General features: G+C 45.0%; 1 protein-coding gene across 4 annotated transcripts in view; it reads left to right on the top strand.

The window, feature by feature from the left end:
• Tfap2b (transcription factor AP-2 beta) overlaps nucleotides 1-9617 on the top strand; it is a 26922-nt gene extending 17305 nt beyond the window's left edge. For 3 of the 4 annotated variants that reach the window (XM_005369562.3, XM_005369564.3, XM_013354614.2), the window contains 3 exons: nucleotides 1803-1921; nucleotides 4070-4211; nucleotides 7046-7456. In XM_005369562.3, coding sequence (XP_005369619.1) covers nucleotides 1803-1921; nucleotides 4070-4211; nucleotides 7046-7343 — 559 coding nt within the window. In that variant the 3' untranslated portion in view covers nucleotides 7344-7456. Of the gene's footprint in view, nucleotides 1-1802; nucleotides 1922-4069; nucleotides 4212-7045; nucleotides 7457-9594 lie in introns of those variants that run through there. The other variant, XM_005369563.2, reaches the window with a different exon arrangement.
• The last annotated feature ends 5995 nt before the right edge of the window (nucleotides 9618-15612 follow it).

The raw sequence follows: 15612 nt of genomic DNA on the forward strand, positions 1-15612 counted from the left end.
CGGGGAGAAGGGTGCTGTGGAGACCGAGGGAGAAAGTCCGATGCAGTTGCCTAGCAACCCGGAATCTAAGCCCAGCTCCGTGTGACGCCACTGAAAAGCTGTAGAAGCCACTAGCCCGGTGTACAGCCAGCAAGAGCTAAGTTCTCAAACGCAAGCCCCACCCTACTCGGACCTATTTGCGCATGCGCAGTCCTCCTAGCTAATTCAGCCCCAGAAACCTTTCACTTTCTTGCCAGAGCAAGATTCTCTCAACTAAGTGAGTTCATATCTGGGGCATTAGCCTGAGTTCAAACCTGAACCTATCTTCCCCATCTTACCTGAAACCGAAAAGGCGGCTTCCATCATGCTTTCCATATACTCTCCACTTCACTAGTTTAACAATACAGATGGAGAGTAGCTACATTGGTCTCCTGATCAATGCAGTAGTATATTGTGCTTCGCATTTTGTAAAACCCTTTTCTACTCAGTAACCTTCCTGCAATAGCATCACATCTCACAACGTTAATACTCTTCTATAATGGAAAGTAGTCATTTTCTGGGGGCCATGCAATTGCTCTCCAGCACTGCCACCCATGGATAGGCTCCCGGTGAAAGAGGAGAAAGAAATGGTTATTGTGCCAACATCTGGACCCTCGGCACTGCCCTGGTTAAGTGACTTTGTATGAGACAGAACTTTCTGACGTCAACCCACTTGAGATGTTCACTATCCCGTTCTTTCCTAAAAGTGACTGGGTGAGAAGCAAGGCCACATGCTTCACCATGGTAACCACTTCCCTTTTCTTTTTATTCAGCTCTTAGAGGACATGGGAGCCTAGAGGGAAGCTAATGCTGTTGTTGTGACCCAGAACGGGTCTTACTGTAAATTTCCTTGCTCTGTCCTTGTTTCTTTTCAAGTTAGTCTTTTCAGTTCAGAGTCAGGATGGTGATAGTTGTTTATCATCATCATCATCATCATCATCATCATCATCATCATCATCATCATCATCATCATCATCATTGATTTTTGAGACAAGGTTTCTCTGTGTATCCCAGGCAGTCCTAGAACCAAGAACTCACTCTGTAGACCAGGCTAGCCTGGAACTCAGACATATGCCTTTCTTCGCCTCCCAAGGGCTGGGTGTGCACCACCATACCCCAGCTTCCAGAGTGGGGGATGTTTTAATTCAATTCCTGAACATGAGTGTATAAAATTTATGAATTGTGATAGGGAAGACAAAGTGTTTATCATATTAGCAAGCTCAAAAGTGTTGGTATTGTTGCTATCATAACAAACATTACATGATTACAAACGTCAATCCTCTCTCCCCTTCTAAAATGTCTCCATTATGCAGTTGGTTTTTGGGTTTTCCTTTAGAAGCCTACCTGTTTCTGGAAACTAGCCCTTTTTTCTTTCTTTCTTTGCTTTTTTTTAAAGCGTGCCTGGATTCTGCTTTCCTCACGGGCTCCATGGCCAGTGAACCTCTGCATGCACATGACCAATATTTACGTTTTTCTGCACCTACTACTCTACATTCTAATTATTCCCATCTGGTATCTCCCCGCTACACACACACACACACACACACACACACACACACACACACGATTTTTTTTTTTAGAAAGACTTACTTTCTATGCTCTGTATTGCAGAAATTAAGCAAGCCTCAGCAAACTCTCAGCGAATAACTGAAGGGAAGGGGTGCAGCAGTGCTAACCTCAAGTTAAAACCCCTTCAAGCTCCACTGGGCTCTAGATTGCTAAGTCTAAACTTTGTTTCAGGAACACTCTGAGGTTAATCAGAATGTTAATTCTTGCAATTGCAGAGCCAAATCGAAAAATGGGGGGAGATCCTTGAGAGAAAGGCTAGAAAAAATCGGTTTGAATTTACCCGCGGGCAGGCGCAAAGCAGCAAATGTCACCTTACTCACCTCCCTGGTGGAAGGTAAGCAAGACTCCGAGCCATTTCGCCAAGTAGCTGAGCTTAACTGTCGGCTGGAGGCTGACATTTTACATGTTTCATGATTAACTGGAAATCATTGTGATTGCTGTGCCCTCATGAGTTGGATGTCAAGGGATTGCAGGAGAGACACCAGAGGTCTTTTTACTTAGAGGAGGCTAGCAGCGGCAGGGAAGCCGAAAAACAAGGGATATAAAAGTTCCTGTGCTCCAAACAGGGATCAGGCCCAATCTCCAAGTCAGAGAAGGGGTCATTTCCCTGGCCATAGTGGCTGAAGCATCCTCTGCTTGTGCTCCTGTTACAACATCTCTGTGAGCTGCAAAAGTGTTTGCTGATAAAAAGCAGGTGAGGCTGGCGAGGGGAAAGGCACTTGCTTTCAACCCTGACCACCTGGTATCCACCCCCAGGTCCCACAAGATAGGAGGAGAGGTCTTCCCTGGTTTCCCTCCCACTTCTACACTCTCACCCCCCAATAAATGTAATAAAAATTAAAAGACATAAGAAAACATGCAGAGTTCATGAATCTTAATGGTTATTGTAAAACTCATGACCATTCCAGGGTTCTGTCACCCAACTTGTAGGACTTAAAGAGATATCCATACCTTAGCAAGTCCAGCAATGCTTATGAGAAAACTAAGGGGCAGGGAAGGCGATCTGAGACAGTATTGAGAGGCAAGTTGAATCTTCAAGGCAACTTGATTGGTTGTGAGTTAAATGGCCACGGTTTTACTAAGAAACTTCTCATTGGCTTTTCAGTTTGGGTGTTCAGTTGAAATCTATGGCCAGGAATAATTAAGATGATCTATGCTACCTAGAAGATTGACTGCTGTTCAATGTGTGGAGGGGCAACAACAAACACAGCCAAGGGGACCACATGGAAGACCTTGGATAATTTTTTCTGGAGTCTTCCCGTGTCCTGTTTCTGTTTGTTTGTTTCTCTTCCATATTTTAGTAGATATGATATTAGGGCTCTTGTAGGGAATTGGTTCTTGCAGGATTTCACCTTATGTTATCAAAAAGAATGACCATGAAGAGCTCAAAGAGTTGCAGGCACTTCATAGCACCATCTTTAAGGCAAAAGGTTTTTGGCTCACACTCACCCACCAGAGACCTTAAGTCACCACATTTTTCCATCCCACTTGCTAGTGGTTGACACTTCTCTGCCTGTGAATATCCCCTTTTGCTTTTAGGGAATCATTAATACCAAAATCCCCATTTTCGAAACAGTCAAGGTGATCTTAACACGAGATAGATACTTTGGGATGGAAAGGGAAGAACCTGGAAATCACACCAAAATGATAATATTTGGGGCACAGTTTTGGTACTATGAAACCTTGTAAACATTGTGCTTGAAGTCTTTTGTTATTATGATATCACTAAAAGCAAGTCACAGTCCCTCAAAATAATGTATCTGTGAGATAATTCAACACCCCCCCTTTCATTCTGTGTTTGTGATCTTTCCTTAGTCCCCAAGGCTGTGCCCTAAGAGGTAGTAGTGCTTTATTCCAAAGGGTCTTCCTCCTAAGCTCCAGAACGCCTGGTGTGCCCCGGTGCCTGCAGTTATGTATTTGTGCAGTAACAGGTTTTGAAAGAGAAAAACCTGGACACAGGCAGAAAAGTGCAGGGTGAATTGGAGAATTTTGCTGCTAAATAGAAATGCTCTTCAAGTACATGTTACATGCAGTTATTAATATTCAGCAAGGTTTACATGCATGGATTTGTTTATGCATGCTAGTTATGAATATGAGACAAGTTGCCTAATAAAATTGTAGGAAGATGGTGCCACTTCCACATTTCATTGCAAGCAGGTGTAACTGGTGCTTTAAGTAGAACATTTAAGTAGAACAGAGGAGACTGGCTGGCATACTTTGCCAGAGGTCTAGATTCAGCTGTAAGGTGGCTCTTGAGCCCCTACCCCCAAGTGAGTGAGTAGCAGGAGGACCCCTGCGACTCTTGCGGGGGAGGGGTAGGCTGCAGTGTCTGTCTAGAGTCTGGTTTAGGCAGAGGCTGACTGAGTAAGGCTTGTTCTGTTCTCTTTAATTGTACTTTATCGGTCTTGGGTTTGAGTTTGTTCCGTATCTGTCCTAAGGTGTTCATGACCTGGGTGTTGACGCTCTGCTGCTCTCCTCATAGGGGAAGCCGTTCACTTAGCTCGGGACTTTGGGTATATTTGCGAAACAGAGTTTCCTGCTAAAGCCGTGTCCGAGTATTTGAACAGACAGCACACGGACCCCAGTGACCTGCACTCCAGAAAGAATATGCTTCTGGCCACCAAGTGAGTTCCCAGGTCCCTGGGCCCTGATCCTGGGCTCCCTCCCTGACCCAACTCCTCTAAGGAAACTGTGGAGCGGGAGTCGTGCCGCCTCTCTGGTTTGGGTTCAAAGTGCCTTGTCAGGAAGGGTGCCTGTGCCTGTGTATGCGTGCATGCGCGTGCGTGCGTGTGCGTGTGCGTGTGTGTTTGTGTGTGTGTGGTGATGAGGTAGACTTGAGGGTTAAGGCTTGTCCCGGTCCCGGTATACAAAGAGAAAGCAGGCTTTTGACTGTTTTTCCTCCTGACACCTGGAGTGTCAGGCAGATTTTCCCCAATCTTCCCAGGCCCCTAGGTGAATATTTCTGTCTAGGCTTTGCAGTGGTCCCCCTTGCCATCCGAAGGACAGCCATGTGTGTTCGCTCAGGGTGTCTATATGTCACCCACGTGTGCCCATCTCTACCCACAGCTCTAATTACTCCATCTCCAACGTTGCTGTTTGTCATCTTCCACGGACTTGTAAAATTTACGACAGCTCCAGAGGGGAAAACAGTAAATCTCTGGCTAAATTTAGGTCTAGAGCTCATTTGAACATTTACAGTGGGTTTTCTATTTATTTGATTTACTCCTGTCTTTGGCTTCAGTGGCATATTGTTGGTGTTTTATGACCAGCTCAGGCCTGCAGTGGGCGGCACTGCGTGCACCAGCACGTTTCTCTCGCGGGCGCGGTCTAAACAGCAGCGCTCAGCTCATTTATTTAGCGTTCCAGGACGCGGTTTGTTCTGTTGACAGCGTAATTTAAAGAAATATATGGAAGGCTGAAAAATCATTTGCTCAAATTTGTCCAGATGTTTTTGAGACGTGATTGGAATTTGATTGTCCCTTTCCGCAGGGTCAAAAAATATTAATGTCCCAGAAGTTTAATTGCTTACAGAGCCTGGTTTGGGCTGTGTAGATTTTTAAATTCTCCACTCTTAAAACATTTGTTCTCCGCACTACAAAATTTCTTTTTTTTCCGGCACTTTGGAAATGACTACAAACTTAAGGAACGACTTTAATCATCTTTCCCAATGATCCAAACCTGGCACATGCCCTCACTTTAGAAGGATTTCTGCTAATATGCTATCTAGCCATGCCATAGTAGTTTGTTCGTGAGTATATGCTCTTACCCTCTTGCTCAGGGACCTGAGAGTAAGGACCAGTTGTATTTTGTAAATGAAACAGAGAACTTTAGGGAAAAAACAACAACAACAACAAAACCTAACAGGTCTAAAGCAGGTAACAAGATCCAAAGAACCTCCTAGTTTCCTAAAGGGGTGGTTTGACACCTCCTACCCACCCACCAGGAAGCCTTAGGATTTTTAAGGCCGCTACTTTGTAGCCTAGGGTATCAGAACCACCTTGGGAGCTTTTCCACTTTATTTGTGTCTGGACCCAGATGGAAGGGAGGTGATTCAGAGCCTGGAGCGTGCACGTGAAACTCACTGAGGCCAGCCCTATTGGGTGAGCAAAACCACTTGCTGTGGGGGATATGTGGATGTGTTCTGAATGAAGACCTTAGAGGGTAGGCAGAGTCTCTATCAGTGCTCTCTATCCCCCAAGCCGGCCTTAAGAAAGTCTGTCAATCTTTCCGTGGTTGTCAGTGGATGGAAAAGGGATTCCCTATTAGGTTTATTGCCGGCCCTGGGCAACATAGCAGCACCCTGGGGAAGGGTGCCCCAAGGGTCTTTCAAACACAGAAATCTGCCATGTTTACCTGATAGTTAAGCCTCCATGTCCTATCAACCATTTCTGGCTGTCTGAGTCCACTATGCTATACAGGTCTGCTTCTCTTGACACCCCACAGAACCATAGGCTGCGCGAAGGCAGGTGGTCAAGAGAAGTATGTCAATCTGAGAACGGCTTTGGCCTCTGGGATGCCAGGCTTCAGCTTGCCAGCAGAGCCAAGCTATTTAACCTTCAGGGCTAAAACGCCTCCCGTCCATTTCCTTATATTAAAACTCTCTCAAATAAGCCCAATCCATAGTTGGGCGCACAGGGTTCCTAAGGCAAGGAGATTTCTCTAAATTGTAGGTGCCTTGAGGAAATAAAAACCTAAAAAACCTTCAACAAATAAAAATCTATCCTCCCTTGTGTTTTAACCATCTACCTTTAAATTTTATTTAAACTATGCAGAAATCTTTTTATATTGACAACAGTCCTGTTACACAAAGTTTTTAGTAGCTTACATTTGAAAAAAAAAGGTGGGACCCTTTTTTCTTTTTTTTAAAGAAGGGACGAGATATCTCTCTTCCAAAATGCTGCAGGTAAAGGGGTTTTGCTTCGAATGGAATCAGCATTCTCTTCTAGAATAAACAGGTTTTTGCCCTGGGCCATGCAAGGTTCCAGCAATCTGCTTCGGTGCCAGGAACAGGCTTGTTGTGGCTGAGGGGTTTTAAATCTTTCAGGTTTTGTGTGTGTGTGTGTGTGTGTGTGTGTGTGTGTGTGTGTGTGTGTGGCGCGAGCGCCCTAAAGGTTGGAAAGGCAAGGAGGGGAAATAATTAAAGGAAATGTCACATATCAGCCAAAAATTATTGACTATTCGAAATCAAAAGCCAAAATGCCTAGCGAATTTCCTAAAGCAGAATACAGGTGGTCCGGGAAGGGAGAGGGAAGGCGTGGGGGTGGTGGAAGGAGTGCATCCCTCTCACCGGGTCCCTTGCAGAGCCAGCTGCTGGGTCGAGGGAGCGCTCTAGGGAAAGCCGAATCTCCTAAGTCAGCCTTGCTCTCCACAGACCCAAGGCCTCTGGGCATGGGTGAGAGAACGCCAGGGTTCCAGGACTCTGAGGATGTTTTTTCTCTTCCTCCCTCACTGCCCGCAGGCAACTTTGTAAAGAGTTCACAGATCTGCTGGCGCAGGACCGGACACCGATCGGTAACAGCCGGCCCAGCCCCATCCTGGAACCGGGCATCCAAAGCTGCCTCACTCACTTCAGCCTCATCACGCACGGCTTCGGCGCCCCGGCCATTTGCGCTGCGCTCACGGCCCTGCAGAACTATCTCACCGAAGCGCTCAAAGGCATGGACAAGATGTTCTTGAACAACACCACTAACAGGCACACGTCTGGGGAAGGCCCAGGTAGTAAAACTGGCGACAAGGAGGAAAAACACAGGAAATGAAAAAAAAAAAAATTAAAGAGAAGGAAAATGTTTTAAATACAAAAGGAAAACAGAAAAAAATAATTTTAGCTTTAACATATTGGATTGGCTTTGGAAGAATTATATTAGGTAGAATACACATACAATCAAAATTTAAAAAAAGAAAGTTAAGTAACTTTAAAAAAAATAAACTGAGGCATCAACGGAGCGACAAATTGGCTCTCGGTGTCTATTTCAAGATACACATGGAGACAACCGTCCGGATTTTCCACTTCGGTTCTTTCGAGTTTAGTAATACAGATAATAAAAGAAAACTATGAACCCCCCTTTTGGAAAATAAACATGAGACTAAACGTGAGAACACGCTAACTTATTGGAAGAAAATTGGAGAAACGTTGGTGTCAATGCTTTGAGAGCTGGTTGACTGAGACGCACGAACTTTTAAATTTTTAATTTTTTTTTAAAGGAAACTCTCGCAGTCCGCGCGCTCCTTCTCACCCTTCTTAAGGCTGCTTCCCTCCCCCCCCCCCCTGCGGTTCCGGGAATCTGCTGGGGGATCCCCGCTGTGATTAGTTCTTTGGCCGTTGTTAGTCCCTTTGGTGTCCAGACCTCGCCTCGAACCTAACTCCCCGGTGCCCAACTCCCCACCCCCTGTGTGTTTAATTAGGGAGGCGTGGAGGGGGTGGGGGTGGCGCGGGGTGGGGGTAGGGGGGGGAAAAGGCCATAGCTTTTGATCCGGTCTTGAGAGTCGAGACTCCCGCGGCAGAGGAAACCAGACCGATAAGTTGATTCATCATGGTTCCTTTCAGAAAACGTTACTAGTTCCCAGACTTGCCAGCACCTGTTCACAGAGAATATCACATTCGTTATACTTGTGTCATCTAGAAGTAGAGTTTAAAAAAGAAAGAAAACAAAACACGAATACTTTGATTAGTATGTAATTCCTTCGGAGGGGTATGTACCATTTCATTTTCTTCTGTTTCCCAAAGCTTTACCCGCATGGTTTATGAGCTTCTTCAAAGAAGACTTGGGCTTCCTACACAATCTATAAGGTACTGAGAAAAAAAAAAAAAACGATCTTTTTAAAGTCAAAGCCTGTGTGTCAGAATTGGGCAGGTTCACTTCTTTAAAGAAGCTCAAAGGAACTCATCTAGGAAGTGGCCAGCGTGGAGGGTGGGGGGCAGCATTGAGTCTTCTTGCTTATAACCTTCAACGCAGGAATTCCCTCAGGGGTGGATCACTGCAGAATGCCTTGTAAGGGAGTAAGCCTTCTTGGGGATCTGTATTCTAACAGTATTTGTCTTCACTGAAAAACGAATTGCATTTTCTTGGGCTCTTTGGGGATCGTTGTTCTAATGGAGAAAGAAGCAGCTATACTGATTTATTTGGGGAAGACAGTCTATAAGTGACCGTGAGCCTTCTGAATAAAAGTGTCCCCTTTCAGACATACATTTATTTGGGCACAAAATGCATAACATCCACCACCACCCCAACCACCACCACCACAAACACCATCACCAAGCAAAGTGAAAGAAAGAGCTTGTATTTCAGCCTCAAATTCCTGTCTGGACATACTGGGAATATTCCCAGTCAATGAGGATCCAAGCATTTAATGTATCTCACTTTTCTCACCCCAACTTTTCACCCATACTGCATCTTAGCATTACCAGGAAATAAGCCTGCACCTTTTAGCAAGAGCAGTGAAATCCTCGGAGCATTTGGCTGGTGAGATAGGTTAGTGTGGGTACACTTGTTTCTTTTTCAACAGCCGAGGCGGGATCTTTGCAAAATCCATTGGGATAAAAGCTCAGTTGCTTTCTGTGGTTTACAGATAGCTCTCCCCACCCCAAATGACCTGGACAGCCAGTTTCACCATCCCTCTCCAATCCACCTTAAAGCAAGGGAAGGAGGCTAAAGTTTTATGGACTCTCTGAGAGCTTGACTCAGAGAGTTTTGTTTGAGGGAAAGGAAAGTCACACAGTGGGTTTTAGGTCACTGGAGGTTGTAAGAAACAAATGAGGTCAGACAACATCTCATCTCCTATTTCTAGCTGCTTCTCTGTCCTGTGAGTTCTCAGGACACAGTCCTAGACAAGCCGAAAGGAGTACAGAGGGCAGGAAAAAGACATTGTTTGAACTATAGACTCAAGACTTTCCCCAGTTTAAAAGCCCGGCCCCTTTTGTCCAAGGGCCTGATGCTTGCCTTAGTTGAATTCTGATTGCACAAGGCCAGCAGAAAACACACTCAAAAACATCGTCTCCTTTCCTTGCAGGGCAACGCGCCCCACGCGTGTGACACCGAGAGACGCGATGGATGCGCCTTGCTCTTACAACTGTGCAGGTCCCGGGAACTTGTGGGCCACAGGAGCCCAGTGGTGTTGAGGACATAGAATCAGCAGCTGCTGGGGTCACCAGTCACACGGGCCCTTCCTGCTCTCAGTCTCACCCTAAGGGCTAAGGCAACCGAGAAAGGCCAATCCCCCAGTAGGTAAAGGGTAGGTGCCCCACTGGCTGCTGCAGGGGAGGGGAGGAGGTCCTAGAGATCCATAAAGTCCTTTTGCCGCTAGCAGTCACTCCGGGTGTCACTCTAGAGACATTGTGGCCTGGAAAATTTCACAGAATTTGAAACTTCCACGTGTTTTTTTCTGCCAGGAAGGAAACTGGTCTGTACCCTCCCTCTCCTGCAGTGTGGGCACCAAATAGGAACTGTCATATTTGGGTAGGTAGGCTCTTTTAGATGCCCAGCTCTCTGTGTGAGCATCTGGGAAGGTTCAGGTAGATAGACTCGGCTTCCCAACCTCCCCCACCCACTCCCTGGCGGCCTTCCGACCTTCCGAGTGAGTAGTCAGTTTTTGGCCTTCTTTCCTCTTTTTTTCATGTCGGACCTCCAACTCCTTGCTTTCCTTAGCCAGGCCAGCTACGTTTATCTGATAATTGAGTTATTAAAAGATTTGGTTTCCTTGGGCTTATAAATCAATAAACAGTAGGATTAGCACAAGAGTTTGCCTTTTAAGTCAAGGAAAACGTTTAAGGCCAGACCCTTTGAGATTTGTTTTCAAACCAAACAGGTGACTTGCAGTCCCCTCCTCTCCCCCTTCACTCTGTAGACATTTTAGGCCCCTACTAAAGTCCTGGGGTGACAAACCAAAATAACTAAAGACCGAAGAGTAAGCCTGCGGCAGCCTAGTTCCCTGGAGCTGCTGCCAGGCTTTGCTTAGCCAATCCCTCCTACTCTACTTTCATCCTGGATTTCTTGGAGTTTGCTTCCAGGTGAGGGGGTCCGTCTCCAGGGACATTTAACTCCCATCCCAACAAGGAAGCAACTTTCTTCTCTCAGCTTTCATCGACTTATCTTGCATTTTCTTCCTCAGCCTTGCCTTGCTCCACCCCCATATAAAGAGCCCACCCCACCCTCAGGAGCTTTCAAAGATCCAACTTTTTGTTTTCATTGGCCAAGGAAACCACTTTCTCTTGAGCAACTATTTTACATCCTATGAAAACTGGTCGAATGGAAACTCCCAACCCCCTAACTTATCTGCATAGTTCTTCCCTTGCACTTGCTTTGAATCATCACACCTGATATCCTGTACTTGCAGTACATTATGTGGAAAGGAAATGACCTTAAACCATCCGGCACTGCCTCAAGAGTTCTGACAAGGTTTCCCTCCTTTGCTGATGTATATTAAATTACTGGTGAAAGAAAAGAGAAGTATTGAAATTCATTCATTTTCTTTAAGAAAACAAAAGGAATGAACACCATTTCTTCTTTAAATGGCAAACGACACCCCTTTTGAGTTCTTCTCTAAGTCACTATCATTGTTTTTAAACCACCCAGTCAAGGAATACCAACGGCCTCTTCTTGAGAGCACTCTGGAGGGTATCCGTGTTAAGTTTGTATATATTTATTTATGCTTAATTTAATGGGAATGTGTAAATATGATGGGCAAGTAGTTTGGGATTATTTATCTGTGAATCTATACCTCTGTGAATGGGTGGTTTTTTTTTTTAACAAAAAAAAAAAAACCGCTTGACCCTAGGTAGAATCCTATCTGAATTTTTCTGTTCTTTATAGACAAGCTGTTATGGTATTGGGTAGAAATTGGTTTATTGTCCAGTGTTAACCTGATTTACATAAATAAAAAGATTGTTGTGTTTTTGTTGTGTTCTCATCTTCAGTTTCTTAAACATGGACAGTGTTTTATTCTGCAGACAGCAAAGAGATATAGCAAAATGATTTCTTCCTTTTGCCTCCCCAACCGAAGTACATAGTGTTTTTGTTACAACAGAAATACAATAAATTATGCTTATCAAAAAAATGAACGCTTTTGTTTCCAGTAGGAGGTGCTTTTTTTAACTTTTACATTTTCAAATGAATACTAGTTCCAATCATATTTGTAATAAAAGTTCATGTTACCTGTATCTTATTGTTTATTTGACCCTTAAAAGAAAAGGAGTGATCTATTTACTCTCTGGGTGACAAAAAGATTCTGAGTTCAGGTCAAAGCTGCAACAGTGGGAAGTTGGATGTGTTCCCAGGTGGTATTGGTACACACTGCAAAACTGGGTGCTGGTTCCTACATTTGGATACCTGGACTCTGAAGGGACTAAGTGGTCAATTTCAGGATGTATTCCTTCCTCACTCCATCAGTATAAGGGCTTTTGCAAATAAATGATGCCCAAGTTTCCTTGGTTTCAAAGACTTGTTACATGACTTAATAGGCTGTTTCTTTTCTTGGGTTCTGAGGCTGCCTCAAAGCAGCCAGCTGGTCTCATATGCAATAATAGACTTGGGCTTAGCTTCATAAGCTTCAGCGACTACATTTCTCAATCGGTATTTTGTCTCAAGGTAGGGGTATCTTCCTGGAGGCCAGGAAAGCAAAGTCATCCAAGGTATTCTACAGTTTGTATAAGTCACTGCCTCTTTAAGGGCTTCACAGACTTTATTTGTTCTTTCCAACACCATTATTGTCTAACTTAACCATAAAAAGCAGAAACAGCAGCCAGTACATACATACAGAAATGGTACATCCTGAACTCAGATTACATAAGTGTTTAACAAATATTTGATGTTTGAATAATAAATAGTATACCTTTCATAAGTTTTTCACTTTCCAAATCAGTCTTGTACAGAAGAGATGGTATAATCTGTTTTATGTAAGGTTTTCTAATCCTTGTAGTATTTATTAATTTAAGGGAAGAGAGTTTCTATGGCTAAAATTGTAAACAATAGACTCAAAGAAAAGAAAAGAAGGGAAGAAATAAAGATGAAAACAAAACAAGAATCCACAGGAAGTGTCATTATAGGTATGTGTGATCTATAGAAATTGAAAGAAAACTTTTGAATGTGCCTTAATCTCTTGGTCAGTTGTATTAACATTGAATATCCTTTTCATTTGCTTTACAGAGTGTGGGGATGGCTAGCACTGGGCTTATATAAAGAGAGTTAAGGGCCATTTTCATACCCCTTGACAAGTTTTCCTGCAGCAGGTGAACACCAGACCTGGATAAACAGACTACTATAATCTATTATCCCACAGGTAAACTTGGACCATTATGACTCTCCAATCACTTTTTGGTAAGAAGTCAATGACCTTTCTAAGCAAAACTCCAGATCTATAAAGGCCATAACTGTGGGAAAAGAAAAGGATGAAGAGAGAGAAGGAACGGTTGGAAGCTGAAACCATCACTGTGGTCCAAGACCTTAGAGGAAGTAAGGGAAGAACTGTGGGTGGAGGAGCTCTTAAGACTTAGAGCATCCCTGCAAGGGTATCTTAAAAAAGTGGCTCCAGAGGTGGAGTGAGTCACTGCCTCTCCCCTCTGCCTGGAGCTCACCAGAACAGCCGCAAAACTTACATCCCCATCCGGAAACCCATCACTGGCTTAAGGTCCTGATTAAGGTAGAAGCTTAACGGTTTAGAAAACTGAGATGTTTTTCTTTTATTTGAAAACAACTGATCCTGTGTCCTTCCCTGGGACCACCAGGCTGGTTGATGGCTCTTGTGGGTCTCCTCCTTTCCAGAAAGCTCATACAGCTCCCAGACCCTCTAGTTGCCTTTTCGGGGGGGGGGGGATGGTTGTCTGTTTTGTTGAAGACTAAGAAATTAAACGTGCAGCGCACCAAGTCCATTAATTTTAGTTTCCAATTAATCTATTTATAATCGAGCCAGAGGAGCTCTATCAATATGATCCTATAAAATTGAAGTCTTCCCCATAAATCTTCCAAGTTGCTTATTTACATGTATTTCTTGGCCCTTTAATGATCCCACTGTAAACTCAGGGAAGACTCTAGCCGACCCCACTCAGGACTGTGTGATCTCTTCTTTTCCTTCTCCCCATCCCTCAATGCGTTAGACGCAGGCTGGGAGAGGGGTAGAACGGGGAGGGAGAAATTCATTTCTCCTCCGTGACTTTGTTTCCTTGTTTCTCTCCCAAACTTGCCCTCTGCATATCCCCCTTCACAAGCCTCACGTTGATTTATATCGTCATCAACAGCATTCTTGCGACTGTATTTCCTCTCATAGCTTGGGGTGAGCTCTTTTTTTCACGTCTCTGGCAGCCACTACTTTAAAATCAAGCCTCATAAATAACCCGAAGGGCTCGCTCAAGATGAGATCCGTCAAATGTCTTTCGGAGTCCACTTTTCTAGTTTGGATTTCTCTCTGGCTCTCCCCAAGGTCACAGATTGGTGCAGTCCCCACCGGCTTTTTCCCTTCACAGCATTGAGAACTGCAATTTAGAGACTGGGTACCAAAGAAGTGATGCAGCTTGGGCTGCAAGCGCGAGCACCGTGTGTGCGTGCCCCAGACCACTTGGAGCCAGCGCACTGGGCGCCTGCAGCCAACATCTGTGAACACTCCGGGACGTCGGACAGAGTGTCAGGAGCGCGCAAGCTCGGACGCCTACGCACGCGCACTGCCTTGGACTCCGAAATGCTCCAGGCTGACCCAGTGCCTCTGCCAGGGTTTCTCCTTAGCGCCCTGGGGATCAATAGGCGCTGGCGTTGCGAACTGCTGCAGCGTGGGCAGCACCCCTACTTCCTTTCTTTTCCTTGCGTTCTTTCTCCCCAAAGCTTCTTATTCACAGATTGAGGGAGTAGTTTCGTCACAGAACTTTAATGTCTTTGACGCTGGCTGGTTCCAGGCGATCGTCTACTTGTTCAGAGATTATTGGTTTCTGCTTATTCTCTCCGAAGGGCCACAGTCACAGTCTGGAGCTACTCTAGCAAGAGGCGTGGGGAAGGTCATGGGAGGGAACAGTCACACCTGCTGCCCAGAGAGGTCTCTGCATAAAAAAATGCTCTTTAAATTTTAGAAAAGCCACATAATGGTTGATGGCCTTACCAAAGCGTGACCTTCCCCGGGCCTACCAGTTAACATCCCAGGCGTGCCTGCTCTCAGATATTAACAAACACTTCAAGGATGTGGTTGTCAGATGTCATTAGCCAAGTCGTGCTCACTGGCCATTTCATTAAGAAGGAGGAGGAAATAGCCTTGGTGCACAAGTGCAGAGTATGTGCCGGTCGTGGTGGTGCGATGTCAGAATTTTTCCACTTGAGCAGACAAACGACCCAACTGATCTGGGCCAAAACACCCTGGCATGTGAGCGGTGGGATACAGAGAAGTGGGGACAGGACATTCTTTGCGAGTGAAGAGCGAGTCATACTATTCTTCCAGGTGGAAACTCTCCCCAGCTGGTGTGATCAAGCCCTGCCGGCCTGGAGGTTCAGAGCCCAGGATTCCGACATCCCAACCCTCCATTACCACCTGAGTGCACGAAAGGTCTAATGGCTCTTCAGGTGGCCATAATGCAATCTGTAATTGAATTTCTACAGAAATGGAATATACAGCAAAGGATTAAAAAATGTGCAAATTGCCCTGTTCTTGAAGGTAGAAGTGTAATGTGTCTGGGAGCTGGGGCGGGAGTGGGGGGAAGCAGAGAACCAACCAAGCTGCAGCCCTCCTTGAGCTGATAGTCATCAACAAATACAGAAGAAACACTTTGTGACTGAGCTCACTTGGAGAGCAGAGTATCAACTTTGGCGAGAATAGACTCGGTGTACGCATTATCCTTGATAAATCGTTTTGCCAGGTGGCCAGATGAGCAGCAGGCCTTGGAGATCAAGCTGTTTGGGGCTGCAGCTGTATGCTACACATGAGCTCAGTCTTGGAACTGAAGATCCCTAGTAAACACAACAAAGCAGTGTTTACCCAAGTGAATTTTCTTTGTCCTCACAGTGCCATGTGTTACAGCTCTTGTTTTTATTTTGTCCTTTAAATTTTTTTCCCTCCCTC

This window comes from Microtus ochrogaster, unplaced genomic scaffold (genome assembly GCF_000317375.1).
Source record: "Microtus ochrogaster isolate Prairie Vole_2 unplaced genomic scaffold, MicOch1.0 UNK52, whole genome shotgun sequence".
Taxonomy (NCBI): domain Eukaryota; kingdom Metazoa; phylum Chordata; class Mammalia; order Rodentia; family Cricetidae; genus Microtus; species Microtus ochrogaster.